At 38.6% G+C, this 26,136-nt stretch overlaps 1 protein-coding gene across 3 annotated transcripts in view; it reads right to left on the minus strand.

Annotated features, from left to right (window-relative positions):
• The window catches only part of LOC106873252 (uncharacterized), a 74,321-nt gene that overhangs the window by 44,339 nt on the left and 3,846 nt on the right, over positions 1–26,136 (minus strand). Inside the window, exons 2-6 of one of the 3 annotated variants that reach the window (XM_089357490.1) lie at positions 21,620–21,792; positions 16,839–16,983; positions 15,211–15,308; positions 8,199–8,344; positions 5,927–6,031 (exon numbers count right to left, since the gene is read on the minus strand). In XM_089357490.1, the coding sequence (XP_089213616.1) occupies positions 5,927–6,031; positions 8,199–8,344; positions 15,211–15,308; positions 16,839–16,983; positions 21,620–21,792 (667 nt within the window). The remainder of the gene's footprint in view (positions 1–5,926; positions 6,032–8,198; positions 8,345–15,210; positions 15,309–16,838; positions 16,984–21,619; positions 21,793–26,136) is intronic. The other 2 variants (XM_089357491.1, XM_089357492.1) reach the window with 2 other exon arrangements.

The following is a 26,136-nucleotide window of genomic DNA, read 5'->3' on the forward strand; positions in this document are numbered from 1 at the left end:
CCCAAGAAGACTTTCGCTCGTGTGACATGAAAATTGACAAAACCAGGAACTTTCAAGGCCTCAGGTTTTATTTTGGAGATTTCCTTCTAGGTAGATTACCAGCCGGTGAAGGTGCAATGGCCCAGTGGTTAGGGCAGCGGTCTCGTGATCATAGGATCGTGGTTTCGATTCCCAGACCGGGCGTTGTGAGTGTTTATTGAGCAAAAACACCTAAAGCACCACGAGGCTCCGGCAGGGGATGATGGCGAATCCTGCTGTACTCTTCCACCACAACTTTCTCTCACTTTTACTTCCTGTTTTTGTTGTGCCTGTAATTCAAAGAGTCAGCCTTGTCACTCTGTGTCACGCTGAATATCCCCGAGAACTACATAAAGGGTACACGTGTCTGTGGAGTGCTCAGTCATTTGCACGTTAATTTCACGAACAGGTTGTTCCGTTGATCGGATCAACTGGAACCCTCGACGTCGTAAGCGACGGAGTGCCAACAACAACAACAGATTACCAACCAAGGTTAAAGAGCTTCTACCTGCCCATGAGGTAAGCTATCCCATCTCGGACACCAAACCAACACTCAAACACTCTATAAAGGGATCAGATATCACTCCAGTGACTGACGCGGAGTAGCTCATTCATACATAAAAAAAAAAGTACGATATGTGATTTGCAAATGTAAATAAGAATTATATATAAATATAAAAAAGTAAAAGATATGCAATAAATATAAATATGTATATAAACATATATATACATATAAAAAAATTAAAAAAGTATGATGTGTGAATAAGAATTAGATATAAATAATATATATAAATATAAAGAACAGTAAAAGATATGCAATTGAAAGATATAAAATAATATAAGTAAAAATAATAAAAGTAAAAAGACACAAGTAAAAATATACATATACGTACATATAAGAAAAAAAAGACATACATATTTACAGATATTTTGTTAGATGGCCGTTGACTGTTCAGGAGTTCCTTTGCCCTTTGACGGGTCTTATTTTTCATCCCGCAGAGTGTCCAACAACACCCACCTCACCAACCAAGCTTGATGGGGTCACCAGTTTAGTCGCTGACGACCCGACAATGTGACAGGTTGTACTGGATTACATGTTACCAGTAGCACTCAAGAACAACCTGGCATATATATATATATACATATATATATATATATATATACATATATATATATATATATATACATATATATATATATACATATATATATATATATATATATACATATATATATATATATATATATATATATATATATATATATATATATATATACATATATATATATATATATACATATATATATATATATATATATACATATATATATATACATATATATATATATATATATATATATATATATATATATATATACATATATATATATATATATATATACATATACATATATACATATATATATACATATACATATATACATATACATATATATATATATATATATATATATATATATATATATATATATACATATAGCTATGCTATATTCCATTAGGAACGTGGTAAAGTACAGTATAAAGCTCGTTCACCTTCAAAATTACCCAGTACTATCGGTAGTATTATTAGAAACTTCCAAGTCTAAGGTTAGGCATTCATCATGTGTGAATATAAAACTGAAGAAACTGGAGTCAAGAAGATGGAGTACAGTTGGACATTTATCTATTATTTGCTACAATTGTTTCGGCACAACATAGTTCTCCAAGAACTGATGATATATTCCTGGTATGGCAACTGCAGGAGAAATACCTAGCCAAAGATAAACCCCTGTAATTGGTTTTTGTTGACTTGGAGAAAGCCTTTGACAGGGTCCCCTGCTCCCTTATCTGGTGGACGATGTAGAAAGTGGGGATTGACGAGTGGTGAATAAGAGCTGTACAGGCCTTGTACAGGGATGTTGTTAGTAAGTTAAAGGGCAGCAATGAGTATAGCACAGAATTTCGGGTAGAAGTAGGGGTTCACCAAGGATCAGCCCTCAGCCCCTTCTTATTCATCATAGCCCGCCAGGCAATAACAGAGGAATTCAAGACAGGCTGCCTCTGGGAGCTCCTCTATGCTGATGACCTTGCTCTCATAGCGGAATCACTACCAGAAGTAGAGAAGAAATTTCAGGTGTGGAAGCAAGGTTTAGAATCGAAGGGCTTCAGAATCAATGTTGCAAAAACCAAAGTCCTAATAAGTAGGAAGGCAAACACATCACAAACCTCTTCAGGAAGGCAAACACATCACAAACCTGCTTGATCTGTAGAAAAGGTGTATGTAGTAACTCTATAAGATGCACCCAGTGTAAGCTATGGACACATAAGAGGTGCAGCAACATCAAAGGGAGGTTAACTGGGAAGATAGCTTCTGTGTGCAGCAGATGCACAGGGGTTATAAACACCACAGATACTCAGAAAACTGATTCCATCACATGCCAGGGGAAGAAACTAGAAGTAGTTGGTAGCTTCCATTACCTAGGTGATCAAGTCTGTAGTGGGGGTGGATGCTCAGAGAGTGTTGCCACTAGAATAAGAATAGCCTGAGCAAAGTTCAGAAAGCTTCTACCCTACTGGTGACAAAGGTCTCTTGCTCAGAGTGAAAGGTAGATTGTATGATGCATGTGTGCAAACTGCCATGCTTCACAGCAGTGGAACATGGGCCATGACTGCTGAAGACATGCATAGGCTTGAAAGAAATGAAGCTAGTATGATCAACTGTATGTGTAATGTCAGTGTGCACACACAACAGAATGTAAGCACCCTGAGTGAAATGTTGGAAATAAGAAGCATCGGGTGTGCAAGAGAGACGACTGCACTGGTATGGTCATGTGCTACATATGAATGAGGAGAGCTGTGTGAAGAAGTGTCAGTCCCTAACAGTGGAAGGAAACCGTGGAAGAGGGAGACCCAAGAAGACATGGGATGAGGTGGTGAAGCATGACCTTCAAACGTTGGGCTTCACAGAGGCAATGACGAAAGACTAAAACCTCTGGAGATATGCTGATTGAGAAGACCCAACAAGGAAAGTGTGATTACAGCCACAGCCTACACCAGTGTCACATAACCAGCCCATTTAAATGTACCTTTGAATCATCGGGTGACATTCCGTGCTTGAGGAGACCTACTGAGTCAAGTAAATCAAAATCAAATCACAATCAAATGGAAATTGTAGTTGTGGCTGTTCTCATTCATGTGTGGGTCCCTGCCAGAGCTGCTTGACTGGTTCCTCGTGCACGTAAAAAGCACCCACTACACTCTCGGAGTCATTGGGTGTTAGGTAGGTCATCCAGATGTAGAAACATTGCCAGATCAGACTGGAGCCTGGTGCCGTCTCCTGGCTCACCAGTCTCCAGTCAAACCATCCAACCCATGTCAGCATGGAAAACGGATGTTAAACGATGATGATGATGATGAACTAATTTATATTTTATTCATTTCACACACCATTTCAAATTCAGAACTGAATCTTACAAACGTAAATTTGTTAGTATTCAGTACCTTTCGTTCGTATGATTATCTACTCATTACTCCCTCCCTGTATATCTAAGTAAACATTGCCCTCAATTCTCCTTTATTTGCTGGTCAAAGAAGCATGCATAAGTACATCTTGAAATATGTGTGTGTGTGTCCATGCGCACGTGCGTGTGTGCATGCGTGCATATGTGTGTGTGTGTATTATTATTTCCCTTTCTTTCAAACTTTTTTTTTTCCAATCATTTGCCATGCTGGACTGCTGAAATCTACAAGCTTTTTTTCATTTTCTCTTGTTTCTTTCTGTTAAAGAGCATAGGCTCGAAATGTAAAAGACTTTTCCATTTTCCCGAACATCAAACTAATACACTTGCTTGTTGTTCATACACCTGTCTTCGTCTTCTGTTTTTCTATAACTTTCAACTATATATATACATGTATATGTGTGTGTGTGTATATACATATATACAGAGAGAGACATCACTAGAGAGGCAGAAGGTACTAAGTGGTACTGGCATTGATAGAAATAAGAGTCAAGCTGACTAACAAGCCACAAGAGAAGTATCTTAATGACTGACAAGGGAGATAAGCTCCCTTCGCAGACATAGCCACATCACCAGTGATTTCTAATTATAAGCTGACAAGGTGAGTTGAATTTAGCCCTAGGCACAGTAAGAGCCATCAATGAGAATTAAGATGCTCTGCATCAAAATTTAAAATCACTGGTGATATGGCTATGGCTGCAAAGGGAGCTTATCTCCCTTGTCAGTCATTAAGAGAGTGCTCTTGTGGTTAGTGAATTAGTTTGACTCTTATTTCTAGCAATACCAGTACCACTTAGTACCTTCTGTCACTTAAGTGATGTCTATAAATTTTCCTTTAGATTGCTAATTGCTAATAAGCTACTCATATTATTAATATATGAATATAAATGTTTGTTTTTATATTATAATAAAAACAATTTTACATTAATCTGATGGGTTACTTTATACTTTTGCAGAGTACAAATTTATTATTCTTGAAGAAGAATGTTGCTGACTGTAACTTTGAAGTTTTGGCCAGCTAAAGCCAAGCCATCTGGAAACCCTTGAATGATGATACAAGTATCAGCAGACCAAGAAAAGTATATATCAATCAACTGTACCAGTGGAGCACTAAGAGCGTGATTGTTGCCAGAGCAGCTGTCTGGCTTCCGTGCCAGTGGCATGTGAAAAGACATTTGAGCGAGATTGTTGCCAGTACCTCCTGACTGGCCTTCGTGCCGGTGGCACGTAAAATACACCAACATCGCCTTCCTGGCACTTGTGCCAGTAGCACGTGAAAAGACATTCGAGCGAGATCGTTGCCAGTACCTCCTGACTGGCCTTCGTGCCGGTGGCACATAAAAGCACCCACTATACTCTCAGAGTGGTTGGCGTTAGGAAGGGCATCCAGCTGTAGAAACTCTGCCAAGTCAGATTGGAGCCTGGTGTAGCCATCTGGTTCACCAGTCCTCAGTCAATCATCCAACCCATGCTAGCATGGAAAGCGGACATTAAACGATGATGATGATGATGATGATGATGATGATGATGATGATATAGAAGACACCAGATATCAGGTTGAAGATTTGAGGACTGCTATGGAAGATCAAGACATCTGATGTGGAAAGTTTAGTTTGAGATACTTGCCCAACCAGATAGATATATAAAAAAAAGGGAGGTTAAAAATTTATCCTACAAATTGCTGCAAGGTTGCTAAAACTTTCTCTTCCAGGGTGTCCCTTCAACATGTCTGACAGTGTTAGTGTACCCCGTGTGAAGAATACAGTGTAAAATGATCGGGTACCATAAAACAGATGTGTATCATTTGTTATTAATTTAAAGGGTTCAAATTCAGCTGTGGTCAACTTTGGTTTTCATCCTAACAGGGTCGATAAAATAAAGTCCCAGTCAAGTACTGTTCTCAGTTCCAAAGCTTCTGGCTTTGGGCCTACCTGTCTAAGAAATCTATTTGCATGACTCATAACCAATCTACAACATTTTAAACCAACAGACAACAGTACATTGTTGTTACCAATGTTTCACTGATACATTATGAATGTTGAGGAAGTGAGGGAGGAAGAGAAAGAGGAGGTGAGAAGTGAGGTAAGAGGAGAGAGGATGGGAAGAGGTGAGCGGATGGGATGGGAAGGAGAGGAAGATGGTGGAGGGGAAGACGGAGATGGGAGAAAACAAGATGGTAGGTGATGGGGAGGAGAAGATGGGAGAGGAGATGAGGACAAGGAGGAGATGGGGAGAAGGAAATGGGAAAGAGGAGTGAGACATGAGGCAGATGAGGATGAGATGAGGGTGATGAAGCAGATGAAGAAGGAGAGGAGATGGGGAGGAGGAATGCTGGTGAAAAACATGAGTTTTATGAGAAGGCAAAGTTTAAAATAAAGTGCTGACTTACTGAGTTATATTTGCCAGAGGTATGAAGATGTCAGGACTTTCCAGTTTGTTGTAATCCAATTTTAATACTTCTAGACGGGGAAATCGGACATATCGAACCTTTGTACTGAGAAAGATAAGAAACATTTTGTAGGATTTTCACTTAACACACACTCACACACACACCGCTCATTTATGATTTATTTAAGGGCCATTCTTGCATAACATATGTGACAATCAGACACACACACACACACAAATTATGAATTATCTAAGCTGTAAATCTTGAACGTTAACAAGAATTGTACAGATTCATCTTACATAGTAAATAAAGTTTCTCTACCCTGGCAAGGACACTGCTAATGTGACAAAGACATTTGTTTACAACTATCACATGATGTCAAGATGGGGAATCACTAACACATACATACACATGCACACACACACACACACATAATGTTTTCAAATTTTGGCACAAGGCCAGCAATTTTAGGGGAGGGTAAGTCGACTACATCAACTCCAGTGTTCAACTGATACTTATTTTATCGACTCTGAATGGATGAAAGGCAAAGATGACCTTGGCAGAATTTGAACTCAGAACGTAAAGATGGACAAAATGTTACTAAGCATTTTGCCTGGCATGCTAACAATTCTGTTAGCTCAACACCTTATATAGAAACATAATGAGAGGAATAATAGCCTCTGCTGCACCTTCAATAGACATATTACATCCCACCTAGAAGGATATGCCTTTGCTATCCAGGAACATGAGATAGCTACTAAATACTTGATAAACAAGAGGGACAAATATACCACCAAACCTCCATGCTGTGAATAAATATGTCAGCTCCGCTATTCCAGTACACAAGCTATCACCTTCATCAGCAGCAGCTACTTCAAAATGTCTACAAGATACTACCTGCCCCTGAGGTATGATACAGTTGCAAAGACTATTTTACAATGCTATCCATAGGAAAGACTACCCTGATATGTAAAGGCATGTCAGAACTAGCAGGTATTCACACCAGACATACACACACACACGTGCATGCATGCATGCATGCATACATACATACATACATACATACATACGTACATTGTTGTTGGCACTCTGTCGCTTACGACGTCGAGGGTTCCAGTTGATCCGATCAATGGAACAGCCTGCTCGTGAAATTAACGTGCAAGTGGCTGAGCACTCCACAGACATGTGTACCCTTAACGTAGTTCTCAGGGATATTCAGCGTGACAGAGTGTGACAAGGCTGACCCTTTGAATTACAGGCACAACAGAAACAGGAAGTAAGAGTGAGAGAAAGTTATGGTGAAAGAGTACAACAGGGTTCGCCACCATCCCCTGCTGGAGCCTCGTGGAGCTTTAGGTGTTTTCGTTCAATAAACACTCACAACGCCCGGTCTGGGATTCGAAACCGCGATCCTATGACTGCGAGTCCGCTGCCCTAACCACTGGGCCATTGCATCTCCACATACATACATACATATGGGACAACGAACAAAGTCATGCACTGTTGTAGAGGTTAGCTGCCCAGCAGACGTGAATGTGCAATTTAAAGTCCAAGAAAAAGAGAACAGTTATGGCAAATTAAAGCAGAACTTACAGCTCATGTACCTTGACTATGAATTCTCATTTGTACCCATCATCATAGATGCAGTAGGTTATGTGTAGTAGGCTATGTGCCACTTGGTTTCACAGATAAAGAGCAAAGGAAACTGATGTGGATTCTCCAAATCCAATCTGTTAGTGGCACAGTGAAGATTTGTAAGACATTCCAAAATTGCTCCATGTGAGATTGTTATATGAAAAAATGCAGATATTTTGGTGTATGCAGCAACAGTTCAACCAACACACTAACTCAAACACATATTTACAAATACTAGGAACTCTCTTTACTCAAAACATATGTTGCTTTGTTAGTGACTAGCTTGAACTCTCTGAAGCAGAACTTCAATTAAACTCAAAGAAATGCCATACACACATATAATGACATGCTTCTTTCAGTTCCATCCACTGAAATCCACTCACAAGACTTTGGTCAACTTGGGGATATAGTAAATGACACTTGCCCAAAGTGCCACACACTGGAACTGACCCCAAAGCCACATGGCTGGAAGCATACTTCTCAACTACACAGCCTCACCTGAACCTGTGTCTGTATTTAAAAAGAAATGTATTAATGTTTCTTCCAGTTACTGGCTATTGATTCTAATATGATAGTGTTGAGTGCATAAGAAACAAATTTCAAGTGATAAAGGCTGAATGGCGCCAGAAATGCTAACCTGTCTGACAATGAGAAACATTGCGTGGAATCTACTGGCAGGAATGATATGTTGTTGTTTCCTAAATTTAGGTACTGTAGATTTGGCATCAATCCTAAACATTGGAAACAGTCTCCTGTTAGGTTATTGTAAGAAAGATCAAGATACTGAAAAAAAAAAATAACAATAATAATAATAATAATAATAATAATAATAATAATAAGGGTTTTGAAATTTGGCACAAGGCCAGAAATTTTGAGGGAGGAGTAAGTTGATTACATTGATCCCAGTGTTTAAATGGTACTTAATTTATCAACCCCGAAATGATGAAAGGCAAAGTCAACCTTGGCAGAATTTGAACTCAAAACTTAAAAGTAGATGAAATGCTGCTTAGCATTTTGCCCAGCATACTAACAATTCTGCCAGCTCACCATCTAATAATAATAATACTAATAATAATAATACTAATAATAATAATGATAATAATAATAATGAAAAATTAGCTAGCAGATGGGAACAGAAACCTCTGCATGGCAAGTATATGGCTCATAGCAAACAAGCTGGTGTCGACCAGAAACACACGCAACAATGGTTACGAAGCTCAGGGCTAAAAGCAGAGAGTGAAGGTTTCATATTGGCTGCTCAAGACCAAAGCTTATTAACCCGGAACTACCAAGCCAATGTGATAAAAAATGGAGCTGACCCAAAATGCCGGTTTTGTAATGATGGGATTGAAACTATAGACCACCTCATCTCAGGGTGTAGAGTTTTAGCACCTGTAGAATATAAAGCAAGACATGACAGAGTTGGCCAGTATTTACACTGGACAATATGTCGGCATTATAAAATCAAAACCGCTGACAAATGGTATAAACACCATCCTGAAGTTGTGACTGAGGGAGAAAATGTATCAATTCTCTGGGACTTCCCCATACATACCGACAAGGCTATAAAAGTTAATAAACTGGATATTATTATAAAAGATCAGACAAAGAAGACCTGTTTATTAATTGACATGAGTATTCCCTCTGATCATAATATAGCGGCGAAAGAATTTGACAAGATCAGTAAATATAAAGACTTGCTAATAGAAATTGAAAAAATGTGGCACCTCAAGGCGACTACCGTACCAGTGATTGTAGGATCTCTAGGAATGATAAAAAAAGGTACTGAAACCTATTTGAAAATGATACCAGGCTTACCATCTCTACAGGAAGTGCAAAAAATCGTGTTGACTGGAACGACTCATGTACTGAGAAGAGCATTATCGCTGTGAAAACAGCATCCATTCATGAATTTTTTTTTTTTTTTAAATACACATTTTACCTGTGAATTTGTGTGTGTAAACTGGGAATGCATACAACGAGTTTCTCTGCCCTAGGTGTACGGAAAACACTCGGCGAGAAATGGAAGAAAATTTGAAGAAAGAAAAAAAAACAACAACAACAACATAATGATAATAATAATAATAATAATAATAATAATAATAATAATAATAATAATAATAAAAAATAAATAAAAAATTATTTCAAATTTTGGCACAAGGCCAACAATTTCAGGGGGAGGTGATAAGCCAGTTTCATCAACCCCAGTACTCAACTGGTAGTTATTTTATCAACCCTGAAAGGATGGCAGGTAAAGTCAACCTTGGCAAAATTTGAACTCAGAACATAGAGATGGACAAAATGTTGTTAAGCATTTTGCCTGGTGTGCTAATAATTTTGACATCTCACAACCTTAAACACTTTGTGCCGCATACCAACAACTCTGCCAGTTTACTGTGTAATAATAATAATAATAATACTTTCTACTATAGGCACAAGACCTGAAATTTTGGGGGAGGGGACTAGTCAGTTACATCAACCCTGTTTCACTGGTACTTAATTTATCGACCCTAAAAGGATGGAAGGCAAAGTTGACCAAGGCAGAATTGAACTCAGAACATAGCAGCATACAAAATACTGCTAAGCATTTTGTCCAGTATGCTAACGATTTTGCCAGCTCACTACCTTAATAATAATAGTCCTTTCTACTATAGGCACAAGGCCTGAAATTTGGGGGAGGGGTAAGTCGATTACATCGACCCCAGTACTCAACTGGTACTTAATTTATTGATCCTTAAAGGATGAAAGGCAAAGTCGACCTCGGCGGAGTTTGAACTCTGAACGTAGTGACAGGTGAAATACTACTAAGCATTTCACCCAGCATGCTAACGTTTCTGCCAACTTACCACCTTAATAATAATAATAATAATAATAATAATAATAATAATAATAATAATAATAATAATAATAATAATAATGATGATGATGATGATGATAATGATAATAATAATACCAGGAACTTTTTAATAATTAGCAACATCTAGAGTTTTCTAGCAATTAGCAATGACTTTAGTTTTCTTGTAGTTATCAATGTCTGAATTTTAACTTCAGTTTCTGGTTGCAGCCAGTCGTGTTCTTATAATAATGATAATAAATAAAAATAATCCTTTCTACTATAGGAACAAGGCCTAGAATTTGAGGGGAGAGAGATAGTCGTCATAACGACCCCAGTACTTGACTGGTACTTAATTAATCAACCCTGAAAGAATGAAAGGCACAGTTGACCTTGGCGGAATTTGAACACGAACTGTAAAGATGAACAAAATGCTGCTCAGCATCTTGTCTGATGCTGTAACAATTCTGCAAGCTTGCCACCTTTATATTAATAATGATGATGATGATCTTCAGTTCTAATACCTTGTAGTAATATAATTCTCTTCAGTTAGGTTTTTAATAGGAATAATAGTCAGCAGAAGTTCTAATCCTGCTAAAGCTGATTTAGCTTTTCCTCTTTTCTGATGAAATAAAGTACCAGTGAAGTGCTAGGGTTAGTATTATTTCTGATTTTAAGCCCATATTAGAAATTGTCATTATTATTATTGGCAAAAAGGCGGCGAGCTGGCAGATTTGCTAGCACGCCAGGTGAAATGCTTAGCGGTATTTTGTCTGTCTTTATGTTCTGAGTTCAAATTCCGCCGAAATCAACTTTGCCTTTCATCCTTTTGAGGTCAATAAATTAAGTACTAATTACATACTGGGGTGAATCTAATCAACTGACCCCCACCCACCAAATTTGTGCCTATAATAGAAAGGATTATTATTATTGGAGAAATTGTGAGACAGTCAGAAAAGATACCTTATGGCATTTGTTCTGGCTCTTTACAATCTGAGTTCAAATCCCAGAGTGGTCAACTTTGCCTTTTATTCCTTTCAGGAATAGATATAATTGATTAAGTTCTCTGCACCAAATTTCTAGCTTTGTGCCTATGTTAGAAATTGTTATTGTTGCTATTATTATTATTTGATTCAACTCATTACTGTACTTGAGAAGACCCAGCCACCACAACAGAATTGAGATCCTAAAATCAAGGTGCCACGTAAAAAATACCAGTGCTGGTGCCACGTAAAAAGTACCAGTTCTGGTGCCACTTAGAAAGCACCTATGATGATACCGCATAAAAAGCACCCAGTACACTCTGTGGAGTGGTTGGCATTAAGAAGGGCATCTACCCATAGAAACCAAGCCAAAACAGACCATGGAACTTGGTGCAGCCCCTGGCCTTACCAGTTCCTGTCAAACCCTATGCCAGCATGGAAAATGGACAGTAAATGATGATGATGACGATGACTCAGGTTTGGTCTTATTCCTGATAGAATTTATGTGGATAATGGGTTAATACTTGTAACATTAGATATCCACAAGCTTTCAATAATCTTTCAAGTGCTCAGTCTTTGATTATGGTGGAGCCACCAGCAGAGAGTAGGGGTGCCAATCCTCTACTTGAAGGCCTGTTGATGGCTTTGATGGTATTAAACAACTGCTTGGGGTTGTTTATGTCGGCGTAGAACTTCACTTCATCAGCTTTATTATCTTGCATGGTGTAGACTTCACACTGAACGCTGGCCTTGCATTCCTTGAGCCTGTCATGTCATGAGACACAGTTGGGATGGTTCTGCCAGTTGATGTAGGCAGCTCTCATCTCATTCATCAGGGCTTGGATGGCTTCATTGTTTCCGTCAAACCAGTCTTGATGATGCCTCCTCTTAGAGCCAAGGACTGCTTTGGCTGTCTCAATGACTGCTTCTTTGAATTGGTTCCAGTTTTCCTTTGGTCCTCCAGTAAGTAGACCTGCTGCATTAAGTCTTTCATCAAGGCTTTTTCTGGAAGTCCCATTGGTATTGAGTAGACTGGAGTCTTGTTGTGCTGAAGGTCTGCTTGATGAGCTTTGGGCACTTGTAGTGGTGGGGGACTATGTGAATGTTGAGCTTGGCTCAAACAAGGTGGTGGTCTGTCGAGAAATCTGCAGTGCATAGTGCCCTTGTGGTGAGGACGTCACTGCTGTCTCACTGACAGGTGATGATGTAGTCTATGAGATGCCATTATTTGGATTGGGGGCACATCAATGTGTTCTTGTATTTATCAGCCTGTGTTTGTGATGAGCAGTTCATGTTCTGCACATTTGCTCAACAGGAGAAGTTCATTGTTGTTCATCTTGGCTACACTGTGCTTCCTGATCACTCCCCTCCACTTATAGTTGTCAGTCAACTCTGGCATTGAAATCACACAGCAGGATGAGCTTGTCAGTGGCAGGTGTGGTGCATAGACGAGTGTCCAGGTTGATGTAGAACTGCTCTTTGATTTTCTCCATGGATGTCATGGTGAAGCTGTAGGTACTGATGATAGTGATGAACTGCCTGTTGCTGATGAGGTGGTGGATCTTCATTAGCCTTTCCTTGATGCCTATCAGGAGATTTGCATATTATTATATAATAAATAAATGTCAGGTTCAGTTCTACTGCAAGACACTTTGGGCAAATGTCTTCTTCTATAGCCCTGAGCCAACCAAGTCATTATTGTCATCATCATCCTCATCATCATCATTTAACGTCTGCTTTCCATGCTGATATGAGTTAGACAGTTTTGACTGGAAATGGTAAGCCATAGAGCTGCACTAAGTTCCAGTCTGATTTGGCATGGTTTCTACGGCTGGATACCCTTCCTAATGGCAACCACTTCAAGAGTGGAATTCATGAATAAATGAATTTAATCAATGAACCTAATAGACAGAAACAGATAAAGGCGGCGAGCTGGCAGAAATGTTAGCACACTAGGCAAAATGCTTAGTGGTATTTCGTCTGCTGCTATGTTCTGAGTTCAAATTCTGCCGAGGTTCACTTTGCCTTTCATCCTTTCAGAGTCAATTAAATAAGTACCAGTTATGCACTGGGGTAGATATAATCAACTTCATCCGTTTGTCTGTCCTTGTTTGTCCCCTCTGTGTGTAGCCCCTTGTGGGCAATAAAGAAATAAGAAACAGAATAAGGCTTACTGTGACTCTAGAGAGAGAGAGAGAATGTGCGTGTGTGTGTGTGTGCGTTTGTTTGTTTTTACTTTTGCCTTGCTTCAAACATTGCTGATCGACATGGTGGCATTGTTAATTTCCTTGCTAATAAATCATTTGCTGGTTTTACACCTTCTGAGGCATGTGGAATAAGAAATCTCTTGCTTGGAAAACAGACAAAAGGTTAGCCACAAGAAAGGTATCCAGCTGTAAAAACAATGCCTTTGTAATATATTGATTTAACCCAAGTTAATGAAAAAAGCAAAATAGATATAAAAATGAACAGATATACTGTTTTTTTCATTTACTTTCCTCACTTGGATGAGTGGGACGTGAGAATATATGGGGAAAGATGGGTTCATAAATAAATATGCTTCTTTCTTTTAACAACTCGACCATAAAGCAGGAGTGGAAACTGGGGCAAGCAGAATGCTGTACCTTGCTTTGGAGGCAAACATGCAATAGCATTAGAGAAAGCACTTAACATTTTAAGGCCAACTGTAGTTAAGAGTGCTGACACATTGCAAATAAAAGTAATAGGTCTGAATTGAAATTCAGCTTATCTCAGAGATACATATCTCTGGAACCTGCAGATATATCATCATCATTATCATTCAACATCTGTTGTCCATGCTGGCATGGGTGGGATGGTGTGACCAGAGATGGCAAACTAGTGGGATGCAGCAGACTGCAGTCTGATTTGGCATGGTTTCTATGGGTGGGTGCCCTTCCTAATGCCAACCACTTTACAGATAGTGCTGGGTGCATTTACATGGAATCACACAGATGCTTTTATGTGGCACCACATGGGCACTTTTATGTGGCACTGTACGGGTGCTTTCATGTGGCACCGCATGGGTGTTCTGATATGGCACTGCCTGGGTACTTTTACGTGACACCATATGAGCACTTTTATGTGGCACTGCCATGATTGCTTTACACCACCAGAAGGATCGGTCTTGATATCTCTGCTGCAGAGTACAAGTCTTTGAATGCATTAAGATATTTGGAGATTGTCATCATTATCACCATTTTCTTCATAATCATTATAATCATTATAATCATTATCGTTTTTACATTGCTTTCCATACTGGCATGGACTGGATAGACTACTACTACCCTCCTAGATGAGTTCAAGAACATCTCACTTGTAAGTTTCAATTTTTGGCTTGGTTTTGTTTTTATGACTGAATGCCCCTTCCTAACATCAACCTCTTTACAGAGTGTATTGGATGTTATTTTATCATGATGCTAGTATTAAAGGAAATTGCCATGTCCTTGAAAGACTAAAAGGTCCCCTCAACTTATGCCTCAAGTTTACTTATCAACCACTTCACATAGTGTCCTAGGTGAAAATATATAGTGATGGTAACACAAGTAGAGTTCCAGTGTATCCCCATAAGATTCTGGAATCCTTACCATTCCAACCAATATAATATTACAAACAAATACACATAAAATGGGATTTGCAGTCCAAAAAGACAATAGTACTCATAGCAATATCTCCTCTCTTGAATACAAGCTGCAGTAAAATTTGAACTATGCAATTATGCCCTGAGTGGTCCAGCACCTTTACCTCACAGCCACTGTGAAGTTAAGCGCTGAGCTTATTTTTCAAATGTTATTTATCAAATTGTCTTTACTGACCTGAAGATGTGGAAATTCACCAAAGCTCACACTTAAATTCGTTAGTTTGTTTAATGGTAGTTTAAGTTGTACCAGGCGACTGAATGATGCAAATGTCTCTAAAAGAGATGGGAGGGAGAAAAAAATTCAGAAAATACATGTACTATTGATTTCCTGACATTAAAGAACTTGTGTACTTGAGAAATAGGAAGACTGGTGGAAGACCTTGCTTTCAATGCCCCAGCCAAAAAATATAAAGAAAAAGCAGACAGGCAGCATATAGACAGACAGACAAATAGACAAGCAGACGGGGGCGGGGAGTCAGACAGACAGACAGGGAAAGTAGGTAGGTAGACAGGCAGGGAAAAAAAGAAACTAGACAGATTGACAGATGTGATAATTAAAGAGATAGCTAGATAGAATGATGGATATTTTAAACAGACAGGCAAGTAGATGAGACAGATGGATTGATAAACAGATAGATGGACAAACAGACAGAAGTATGAGCTATTTCCTTTGAACACTATTCCTGTCTTGTAAGTATTCAATGAGGATGATTCTTTTGTAAATTTATAGAATGCTCATGTTTCATTTTTTAAATATTTTCTGCAGCCTTGATTTCTTTTTTCGCCTTCAACTTGTCAGAGAAAAGTCTGAGTTTGTCAAAGATTTCTATGGTTAATTGTCCTACAGATGAGAAAATTTCTTCCAAAACCAGTGACAAGGAGAGTATTTATAGGCAACCATTTTGAAACATGCAGCTGCTCTTCCCTGATTAGAAATTCACATTTACACCAATAATAATTGGTGCAGGTGGTTTTGTTAATAAATGTTTAAGTGACAATCTAGGAAAGCTAGGATTCCCAAGCAAAGAAAATTACAAACTGTCACACACTGCAAAACAGAAACAGTAAAAATGTGCATTTATAAGACTTTTCTAAAGCTAAGCATGTAACACTTATCATTGTAGTTAATCCAAATTCCAATGGAGGAGTTTTATTTCCTTGTTAGAAACTAGTTCCTTCTTTGAAGAAAGAATTAAAATAATTATAACTGAATAATAGACACAAATCATATATGCATACAGCAAGATACATACAACATTCATAAATAGAGTGCACATACATACAAACAAATGTGTGTGTGTGTGTGTGTTTATTTTTATGTTGAGTAATAATAAAGACAATTTAACAAAGAATTACTCAGTACTTTTCTGTAGAGTACATATTTATAATACACAAGTGCATTTTATGTAGCACCAGCACATGTAAAGGACAAGCCTGTATGTATGGATGGCAGTGATTTTACTTAGCTTGGTGTGTTTTCTCATGTAGAGTAAATTGTCAGAATTCCCAGTCCTTCGTCATTTAAGAGGCTCAGCATCCAAAGATCCTTTCTCACCACTTATCCCACATCTTTCTGGCTCTACCCCTTTCACAGGTTTCCACCACAATTAGAGCTCAGCAACAAAATAGAAATAAAATTTTACCATTTATTGTTTCTGTGTAGTCTGATCCAGTACCAAATGACCCATGGCCCGAAACTGATTTACAGCCTGGTGGTTGGAGACCCCTATTCTACAGGATTAGCAATTAATGAGCAAAACTGTTAAAAAAAAAAAAAAAGGGAAAAACTTCATTCTCACATACCTAATTTCAAAAAATTATCTTCAGCATCAATGATTTCCAAGTTTATGAAGAAATGAAAATCTTCAGTATTGGCAAGATTTAGTCCTTGGTTTGAGATTTTCAAGCTGAATACATCTTCTGGATCAGTAACTTTGCAATATTTCAGCTAGAAGGGGAAAAACAATAAACGGAAAATTTAAGGAAAAAAAAAAGTGGAATAACATTTATAAAAAGTGATTCTAATTTTGGAGTAACCCAAGTCTCAATTTCAGCTGAAAGTAAATAAAACCTATTTCTATAATAAACTATATTATTCTCTTTACTCTTTTACTTGTTTCAGTCATTTGACTGCGCCCATGCTGGAGCACCGCCTTTAGCCGAGCAAATTGACCCCGGGACTTATTCTTTGTAAGCCTAGTACTTATTCTATTGTTCTCTTTTGCCAAACCGCTAAGTGACGGGGACGTAAACACACCAGCATCGTTTGTCAAGCAATGCTAGGGGGACAAACACAGACACACAAACACACACACACATATATATATATATATATATACACACACACACATATGTATGTGTGTATATGTGTGTGTGTGTGTGTGTCTGTCTGTCTGTCTATGTGGTGGTGGTATTGCTGGTAGTGTTGATATTGGCAGTGGTTCTGCTCTTGTTGTTGTTTAGTGTTTGTATTGGAGTTGTTGATGGTGGTGTTTCTTGTCTTGTGGAGATCCAAGTTATTGATCAACCCCCAGCCCAGGTCTGTTCTGATTAAGTAAAAAAGCTTATGACCGGTCACTATGTTATTCAGGTATGGTATTTCTTGGGTTAAATTATTCACCATGTCATTCGATCGAGTTTGAGTGAGATCGTTGCCAGTGCTGCTGGACTGGCTCCCGTGCAGGTGGCACGTAAAATACACCATTTTGAGCATGGCCATTGCCAGTACCGTCTGACTGGCCTTCGTGCCGGTGGCATGTAAAAGCACCCACTACACTCTCAGAGTGGTTGGCGTTAGGAAGGGCATCCAGCTGTAGAAACTCTGCCAAATCAGATTGGAGCCTGGTGTAGCCCTCTGGTTTTACCAGTCCTCAGTCAAATCGTCCAACCCATGCTAGCATGGAAAGCAGACGTTAAACGATGATGATGATGATGATGATGATATATACACATATACGACGGGTTTCTTTCAGTTTCCGTCTACCAAATCCACTCACCAGGCTTTGGTCGGCCCGAGGCTATAGTAAAAGACACTTGCCCAAGATGCCACGCAGTGGGACTGAACCCGGAACTATGTGGTTGGTAAGCAAGCTACTTACCACACAGCCACTCCTGCACCTTATTCATTATTATCTAACGAAGTCTATAATATAGTATATTCTATAATACAGTATATTCTATAATACACTAAATTCTATAATATAACAGTGTGTTCTATAATGCAGTTTATTCTACATCAAAATAGTGTATTCTACAATATAGTATATTCAATAATATATGACTATAGTCTATTATATAATTGTGTATTTTCTGAAGTTATTAGATATGATGTGTGTATAAACAGTTTAGTTACTTGTTTTGCTGCGATTGGTCAAATACCACCAGGGCTGAATTTACCTGTCATCCTTTCGGGGCTCAATAAAATAAGTACCAGCCGAGCACTGGGGTTGATGTAATCTACTTACATCCTTTCCCAGAAGTGATAGCCTTGTGCCAAAATTTGAAACCAATATTTACTTCTTTTGCCTAAACCCAATTTTGAGGTACCAATTTCATCAATTACAGTATATTTCCATTGCTTATACTTTTTAAAAACTTAGATAATGAAAGATAATGCTGATTATCTGGGTTTAATTCTATGATGAAGAAGACTGTTGTTTCTGCACTGTAGTAGTAGTAGTAGTAGTAGTAGTAGTAGTAGAAGTAGTGGCGGTGGTAGTGGTAGTAGTAGTAGTGGCGGTGGTGGCGGTAGTAGTAGTAGTAGTAGTGGCGGTGGTAGTGGTAGTGGTGGTAGTAGTAGTAGTAGTAGTAGTAGTAGTGGCAGTAGTAGTGGTAGTAGTAGTAGTAGTAGGAGGAGGAGGAGGTATATTTTTACATTGTACAAAGAAAATAAAATTGTTATTTAAACTTATATAAAAACATATCAGAATCATATCAGGCTTGGAAAATTCTTTAAAAACTATAGATATTGAAAAGATTGGATCTTTCTTTGTATTTCCACAGAAGTATCTATCTGGCAAAGCAACCAGCTTATCCTCTAAAGAATTAAACTGGTAACTTGTAGCAACTAAAACTAAATAGATTTAAGAAAATTTTTAAAAAGATTTTTGAGACATACCTTTATGATTTTTGCTTTCTGAATATGGCTTGGATTTCATTACTGGAATTAATCTTTGCACATAATATAGTATTGAACTGGTACAACTGTTGTACTCTGTAAGATTGCAGGTATGTACTTGATAACACTTTAAGGGTTTAAATATTCTTTTCTACTCTAGGCACAAAGCCCTAAGGGTTTAAATATTGTCTTAAGATAAGGTAGCAAACTGGCTGAATCATTAGCATGCGAGGCAAAATGCTTAGCGGTATTTTGTCTGTCTTTATATTCTAAGTTCAAATTCTGTCAAGGTCAGCTTTGCCTATTATTCTTTCGGGGCCGTTATAATAGACTTACCCCCTTCCTTCCAAATTGCTGGCCTTGTGCCAAAACTTGAAACCAATATTGTCTTAGGTAACTCAGTTTTAGTTTTTGTGTCTAATTTTAACTGCATAGAGCATATAAATACAAATAAAATAGCCTATGTAAAATCTGTAGTACGTGTGAAACTATAAATTTTTTTTTTTTCGTATGTGTACATATACGAGCTTGCACACACTCACATGCTCATACCGAACAGTTTCAAAACAACACCATATCATACATTCAAAATAAATGGAAGTGGAGAGACAAGTTACTGAAGAGATTGCAAGAGTGCAATGAAATGATTTAACAAAAAAACTATATACTGTTTATAAATTAATAAAGGACTGAACCAGTGCGTGTGTTTATTACCGGCATAATGCCTCTCCCAAGGTTTAATTATAAATTTTTTTTTAGTTATGTTTTATGAGGGTTGTCCTGAAGTGGGTATAACACTTTTATTAGTTGACTTATGTCTTTCAAACAGCACATGTTAGTAGAGTAACTCTTCCTCTATGCAAAGGTACTACTCAACATAGTCTCCATTAGAAGCAATGCATCTGTGCCATCACTGAACCCAACTCTCAAATCCTCTTTCAAAAAATTCAAGTGTGCACTGTTACAACCAATTCTTCACAGTCACTTTCCCCTTCTTAGCATCATGAAGTTATTGTCCTTGGAGACTGTCATTCATCACACCAAACAAATGGAAGTCAGAGGGTACCAGATCTGGATTGTAAGATGGATAAGGGAAACACTGACAAGCCCAATTTGCTGATTATCTGATTTCTGAGAAAAGATGTGTTGTTGTTGTTGACCTTCAGTGCAGTTGAACAACTAATCCCAACCAATCGGGATTCACAGTATTGGTTGTACTATTCGTCCTTTTGATCACTGAATATAAGACGTAGCTTATAAGACCTCCATTCAGGTGATGTTCCTGAGTCACCATCTCACCCTTGTATGCCAGTCCATCACAAGGTTACCCCTATACAGCTGGGTGGATGGATACAACATGAAATGAAATGTTTTCCTCAAGAACATGACACAGCTGGGAATCAAAACCATGATCTCATGATCACGAAAGCAATCCCTTAACCATGGCTGAATGTGGATCATTTTTAAGATTCTTGTTTGGTCTCTTTCTTCTAATAGCTTCCCTAATCTTTTTGAGTGTCCCAATGTAGTGCTTGCTGTTCATGGTACAGCCATATTCCAGAAAATTGAAGAGAGGGATGCATTTTCATACCCTCAAAACAGTCATCATGACTTTCTCGCTAGCTCTTGAACTCCTTAGGCCTTGGAGAAATGGTGTGATGCCATTCCATGGACAGGCCTTTGTTTCTGGATCACAAAGACATGGCCACATTTCATCCCCAGCTAATGATCTGGATAAAAAAAAAAGAAAAAGATATTTATCTTCATTGGATTCAAATAATTCCTGCAAATCTTAGCAGACTTTCACTTTTTTCTCCCTCAGATCAGGTGTTTGCTGCCAAGGTGCCCACTTTGCACACTCTTTCCAATACCCAAAGTCTTCCAGCATGTTCTTCTGTAATGCATTGTGAATACAGTAGTTGTGCAGCAAGCTCATGAATTGTGACTCATCTGTCCTCATGAATGACTTCTTCATCTTCTTGCTAGCAATTTATATCAGTGGTTGCAGTTCATGGGTTCACACAGTATGGTCTGTCCTCAATGATGGTTTCCCCTTCTTTAAACATCTTCATCCATCTGTGCACATTGCTTTTATCAACGGTGTCATCTCCAATAAACAACTTGTAGCCTTCTATAAATGTTAGACAGCCTGCATCCCTTCCTACAACAAGAACTCACAGCACATTGCTTCTCCTTGGAACCCATTATTTGTCTGTAACGAAGAAGAAAGGATAAAGAGTTGCTTTAAAGGAAGTGTTCAATTTGAACAATGTATGCCAACAAATAAAAAGTTACACCTACCTTTACATAACTTTCAGTATAACCCCTGTAATTTACTACTATAAAACTCCTAACTTTAATCAGAAATATCCTGAAAGTCAACAATCTTATGCATATCAAGTTGCATGAAGTAACAATTTTCAAACTAACCAAATTATTAATATGACTGAAACCTTGTACAACTTACAATATAATGAGTATCAAAAAGAAAGGAAGTTTTTCCCCAAATGCCTTTACTAGATTTTCTACTTGTATGTCGTTTTAATTCTTTCTTGATTTCCTCATTGGACATAATCTTTGTTTTTAATACAGTATTAAGACGGCGCAGCTGTTCCGCTTTGTAAGCCTGCAACCATGCACCTGGTAATATACAAAAGAAGTGATTTTTCAGTCAGAGCTTTTTTTAATAATATGCTTCAGACTAAAGTAGATGTGCTGTAGTGATAGTGTGCACATGTGCATAAAAATTAATGGTAGTTACCAGAGTAGATGTGCCAAAGTTACGGTGTACATGTGCATGCAACAACTGATGATGGTGATCAAAGTATATCTGTAAACAGATACCATGGGGTAGTTCCATATCATTATGATAAACAGTGAGAACACTGCAAAATTTTGTAAAATCACTGTATGCCTCATTAGCTTCCAGTATTTAGTTCAAGTCCTACTGTTGGAGGGGAAAAGCAGCAAATAGCCACTGCTATATCATTAATACAATAATACATAACATTGTTTTTTCCTTACTAGCAAGGGCTACACAGGGATTTATTTGAGGCAGTGTCACCAACCGTTACCTATTTTTCAACTAAGGGATTTTTTTTTTTATTGCAATGGTCTTTGAAAATGCAGAGCAACCAGATTACATGTTAACAAAGACTGTAAAAATCATGTTACCATTTCATGAAGATAGTGACAAGCAAAGCAAACAAATGCCAACCTTTATGTACATACAAAATATGCACATCATATCCATATATATATATATATATATATATATATAGGGAGAATTCACAAAAAAACAAAAGACGAAGACAGGTGGTGTAGAAAACAAACAGATGTATTAGTATAACGCTCGGGAATTGAAAAAGTCTTTAACGTTTTGAGCCTATGCTCTTCCACAGAAAGGAACACAGAAAGAAACAAGGAGAGAAAAAAATATGTGTAGTGGTTAGCGATCTATCATGGCGAATGCCGGACAGAACGGTCACACAGGAGAGCTAAGAAGAAGGGGAGATAACAAAGTAGTAGTGATCCCAAAACGAAGGTGCGCGTGTGTGTAAGAGTATTATGTGCGTGTGAAAGAGGGCTGGTGATCTTGACGTGTACGTGTATGTATGTGTAGGTGTGAAAATGTGGGGATGGGAATTGGTCAGTGCTGGTGTGTGCGTGGTGGTGTGTTGTGATGTGATGTGTTGTGTGGTATGGTGTAGTGTGGTGTGGTGTGGTCTGATGGTGTTGGGAGGCAAAAGTGGGGAAAGTACGGGTGGAGTGTGGGTTAGGCTGAGGGTGGGAGTATGTGGGAGAGGGTGTAAGGGATGGGATGGGGTGGGATGGGAAAGATAGGGAAGGCGGGGTAGGAATGTGTAGGGGTGGGGTGGGCTTATGAGGGAGGGTTGACGATGAAGGGGGAAGGGGAAGGTGGGTATGAGAGAAAGAGAGTAAGAGAGAAGAGAGAAAGAGAGTAGGGGTGAAGAGAAGTAGGAATCGGAGCAAGAGAGGAGAGGTAGGTGGGAGGAAGTAGGAGGGAGGGGGAGAGAGGCAAGAGGAGGAGATTAGATGAAGAGGGGAGGAGAGACGAGTACATGTGGCGCAAAGGAGTGAAGAGAGAAGATTAATCCTTGTTCACGGCGCAAACAGGAGTCCGGATGGCCCCCGTGCAAGGACAATCCGAACACAGACAGGTGTTGCAAAGAGTGACTGGTAGAGTGGAAATGGCGTGAGACCGGAGTGTCATTGCCAGTCACCTAGTCACCTACCGTTCTGGTAGACACACTAGCCAAATTGACTATATCCTCGCCAGAAAAAGGGAAAGATGACTGCTTCTAAATGCCAAAACATTTCCAGGTGAAGAATGTACCCCACAACAGAGACTAGTAGTTAGTGACTTCAGGATTAGGGCTAAATGGATGCCCAGATGACGACCAGCATGGAAGAGAAGGGTCTTGAAGTTTAAAGATCCTGCGAATGGACAGAGATTTAGAGACAAGTCTTTGACGAAGCCTTTGACAAAATAGAGGGGGAAGACAACTGGAGGTTTCTACAGGACAACCTGCTGAGAGCTACTGACCAGATCTGTGGATGGTGCAAAGTCCCCTCTCAACCTAAGGTAATGTGGTGGCGGAACAATGTAGTTGACAGGGCTATTAGACAAAAGAAACAGGCTTGGAAGGACTGAATGGTGGTAGCAGGGAATTGTATCAGACTACCAGTATATATATATATATATATATATATATATATATATACATATATGTATACACACACACACACACATATATATATATATATATATATAAATATATATTTATGACAGCTGCATCCTCGTTAAATGAGAAAAGCCATTGCCAAGAAGACTTACTGAAATGATTATTGCCATGTGATGCCCTTCTATGAATTTTAAACCCAGCCAAGCTTTTACCCATTTTATTACATACTAGACAACTGTGCTGGCTGGCAGGAGAAACAGGAGCCACCATATGCACTCTCTTAACATGTTTTTTTAGACCTCCAACTGAGAGGTACACCCTTCCACATTTTATATTCTGTTATGAATTTTAATAGCCACATCATTGTTTATCATGGGTCAATTTCTATGAGAAATTTGATGGCTAACCAGACCTGCATGACTCAAACACCTCTGCCCACAAACCAAACATATAAAAGCAACATTCTCTCACTCTCCACATGTCCCCCCCCCCTTCTAAGCCTCCTCCTAATTCTCTCATACTTCACTCTCCCCCTCTCAAACTTCGAACAACCATCATGAACTATCTTCCTCCATCCATCATGGTCTTGTGCCTCCCTCTCCCAATTACCAGCTGCAATTCCTGTCTGTATTAGAGCATTTTTAAAGCAATCCTTAAACCTTAGTTTAGGCTTATGCGCTGGTCTCCTGCCATCTTCCAGCTCACCAGTCGCTCATCACTCATCCTTACCAAATGTTCCCCCCCTACCTCAAATGTCCTTGCAAAATGACTCTATACTTCTACTGCCACTCCTCTCAAGCACCTCCACATTACTAATGGCCATTTTCCAGTTTATCCCCAAAATTTTTCTCAGACAGTATTGATGAAGTCGCATTTACCAAGTGCTGCAAATCTTTCTGAGAATGTGCCAACAGGTCACAATCATTTGCATACAGAAACTCAACAAGGTGAGAATGCAGAACTTTCGTTTTGAAACAGAGTCTTTTGAAATTGAACAGTTTTCCTGTTGTCATATATCTTATATAGGCCCCTTTGGGGCAATCTTTAAAAGCTATTTGAAAGACTATTGCAAAATATATAGCAAACAGTGTAGGAGAAGGAATATCACCTTGCTTTACACCAGTTTCTACAGAAATTGGATCTGATAAGGTACTCCAAAATTAACTCTCACTTCCATTTTGTCATGAACTTGTCTAAGCATTCTCACAAATTTTTCAGGGCATCCTAGCTTTTTTATGATCTCCCAAAGTGCAATTCTATTGATAGAATCAAACCCTTCTGTTAGGTCAATGAAAACTTGGTATAAGTCCATATCCTGTTCTATGCACTTCTCTTGCAACTGTCTAGCCAAAAATATCATGTCCATAGTACTCCTACTATCCCTAAACCCACATTGCAATTCTGGTAGAACCTCATCAGCAATGTGCAGAAGCAATCTGTCCAGCATTACCCTAGAAAGGACCTTTCCAGCAACAGCTAATAGATAGATGCCACAATAATTATCACTGACATCCTTTCCACCGTCAGATTTATATAGTATTTCCATAGTTGCATCACGCCAATCCGGAGGAACCTCTTCACTTTGCCAAACTCTCTGAATCACATCCGTCAACATTGTACAAAGATGATCACCACCATATATATCTCTGCACCTAGTCCATCATACCAGGGGCTTTGCATTGTTCAATTCCTTGATTGCTGCTTTTATTTCAGCCAGGTTTGGAACTTTTGTTATAAGATATTTTATTGGTCTCTTGGGTATATTATCAAGAAAAGAGAGATCAACTTCAGTGGGTCTATTGAGCAACTCATCAAAATGTTCTTTCCATCTCCCAACAATATCTTTAGGATTTGTTAATAATTCTGTGCCATCCTTGCTCCAAAGTGGCGCACCTTTGATGAAACTGGTCCACAAACGTTGTTCAAGAGAGAGTAAAAAAGTTTTGAAATGTTAGCATTTGAAGCTGCTTGGCTTTCATCACATCTATCACTCCACCAATTTTCCTGCATCATCTGTAGCTTCCTCAGCACTGTTGCTTTTACAGCCTTGAAATATGTAGCTACTGTCCTGTTCGTTGACATGTCAACATTTTGCAACATGTTAAATGCCTTTCACTTCTCCTCTAAGATAAGATTAACTTCTTCATCATTATCGTCAAACCAATCTTGGTGTTTTTTTTACAACAAAGCCACTTTCTTTGAATGACTTCCAGCTTCCATCACAGGACAAATTATTTATCTCACTCACAAACTCATTGCGACTGACGGAATCTTAAGT

The sequence above is a fragment of the Octopus bimaculoides genome, chromosome 9 (assembly GCF_046866305.1).
Source record: "Octopus bimaculoides isolate indiv1 chromosome 9, ASM4686630v1, whole genome shotgun sequence".
In the NCBI taxonomy this organism is placed as follows: Eukaryota; Metazoa; Mollusca; class Cephalopoda; order Octopoda; family Octopodidae; genus Octopus; species Octopus bimaculoides.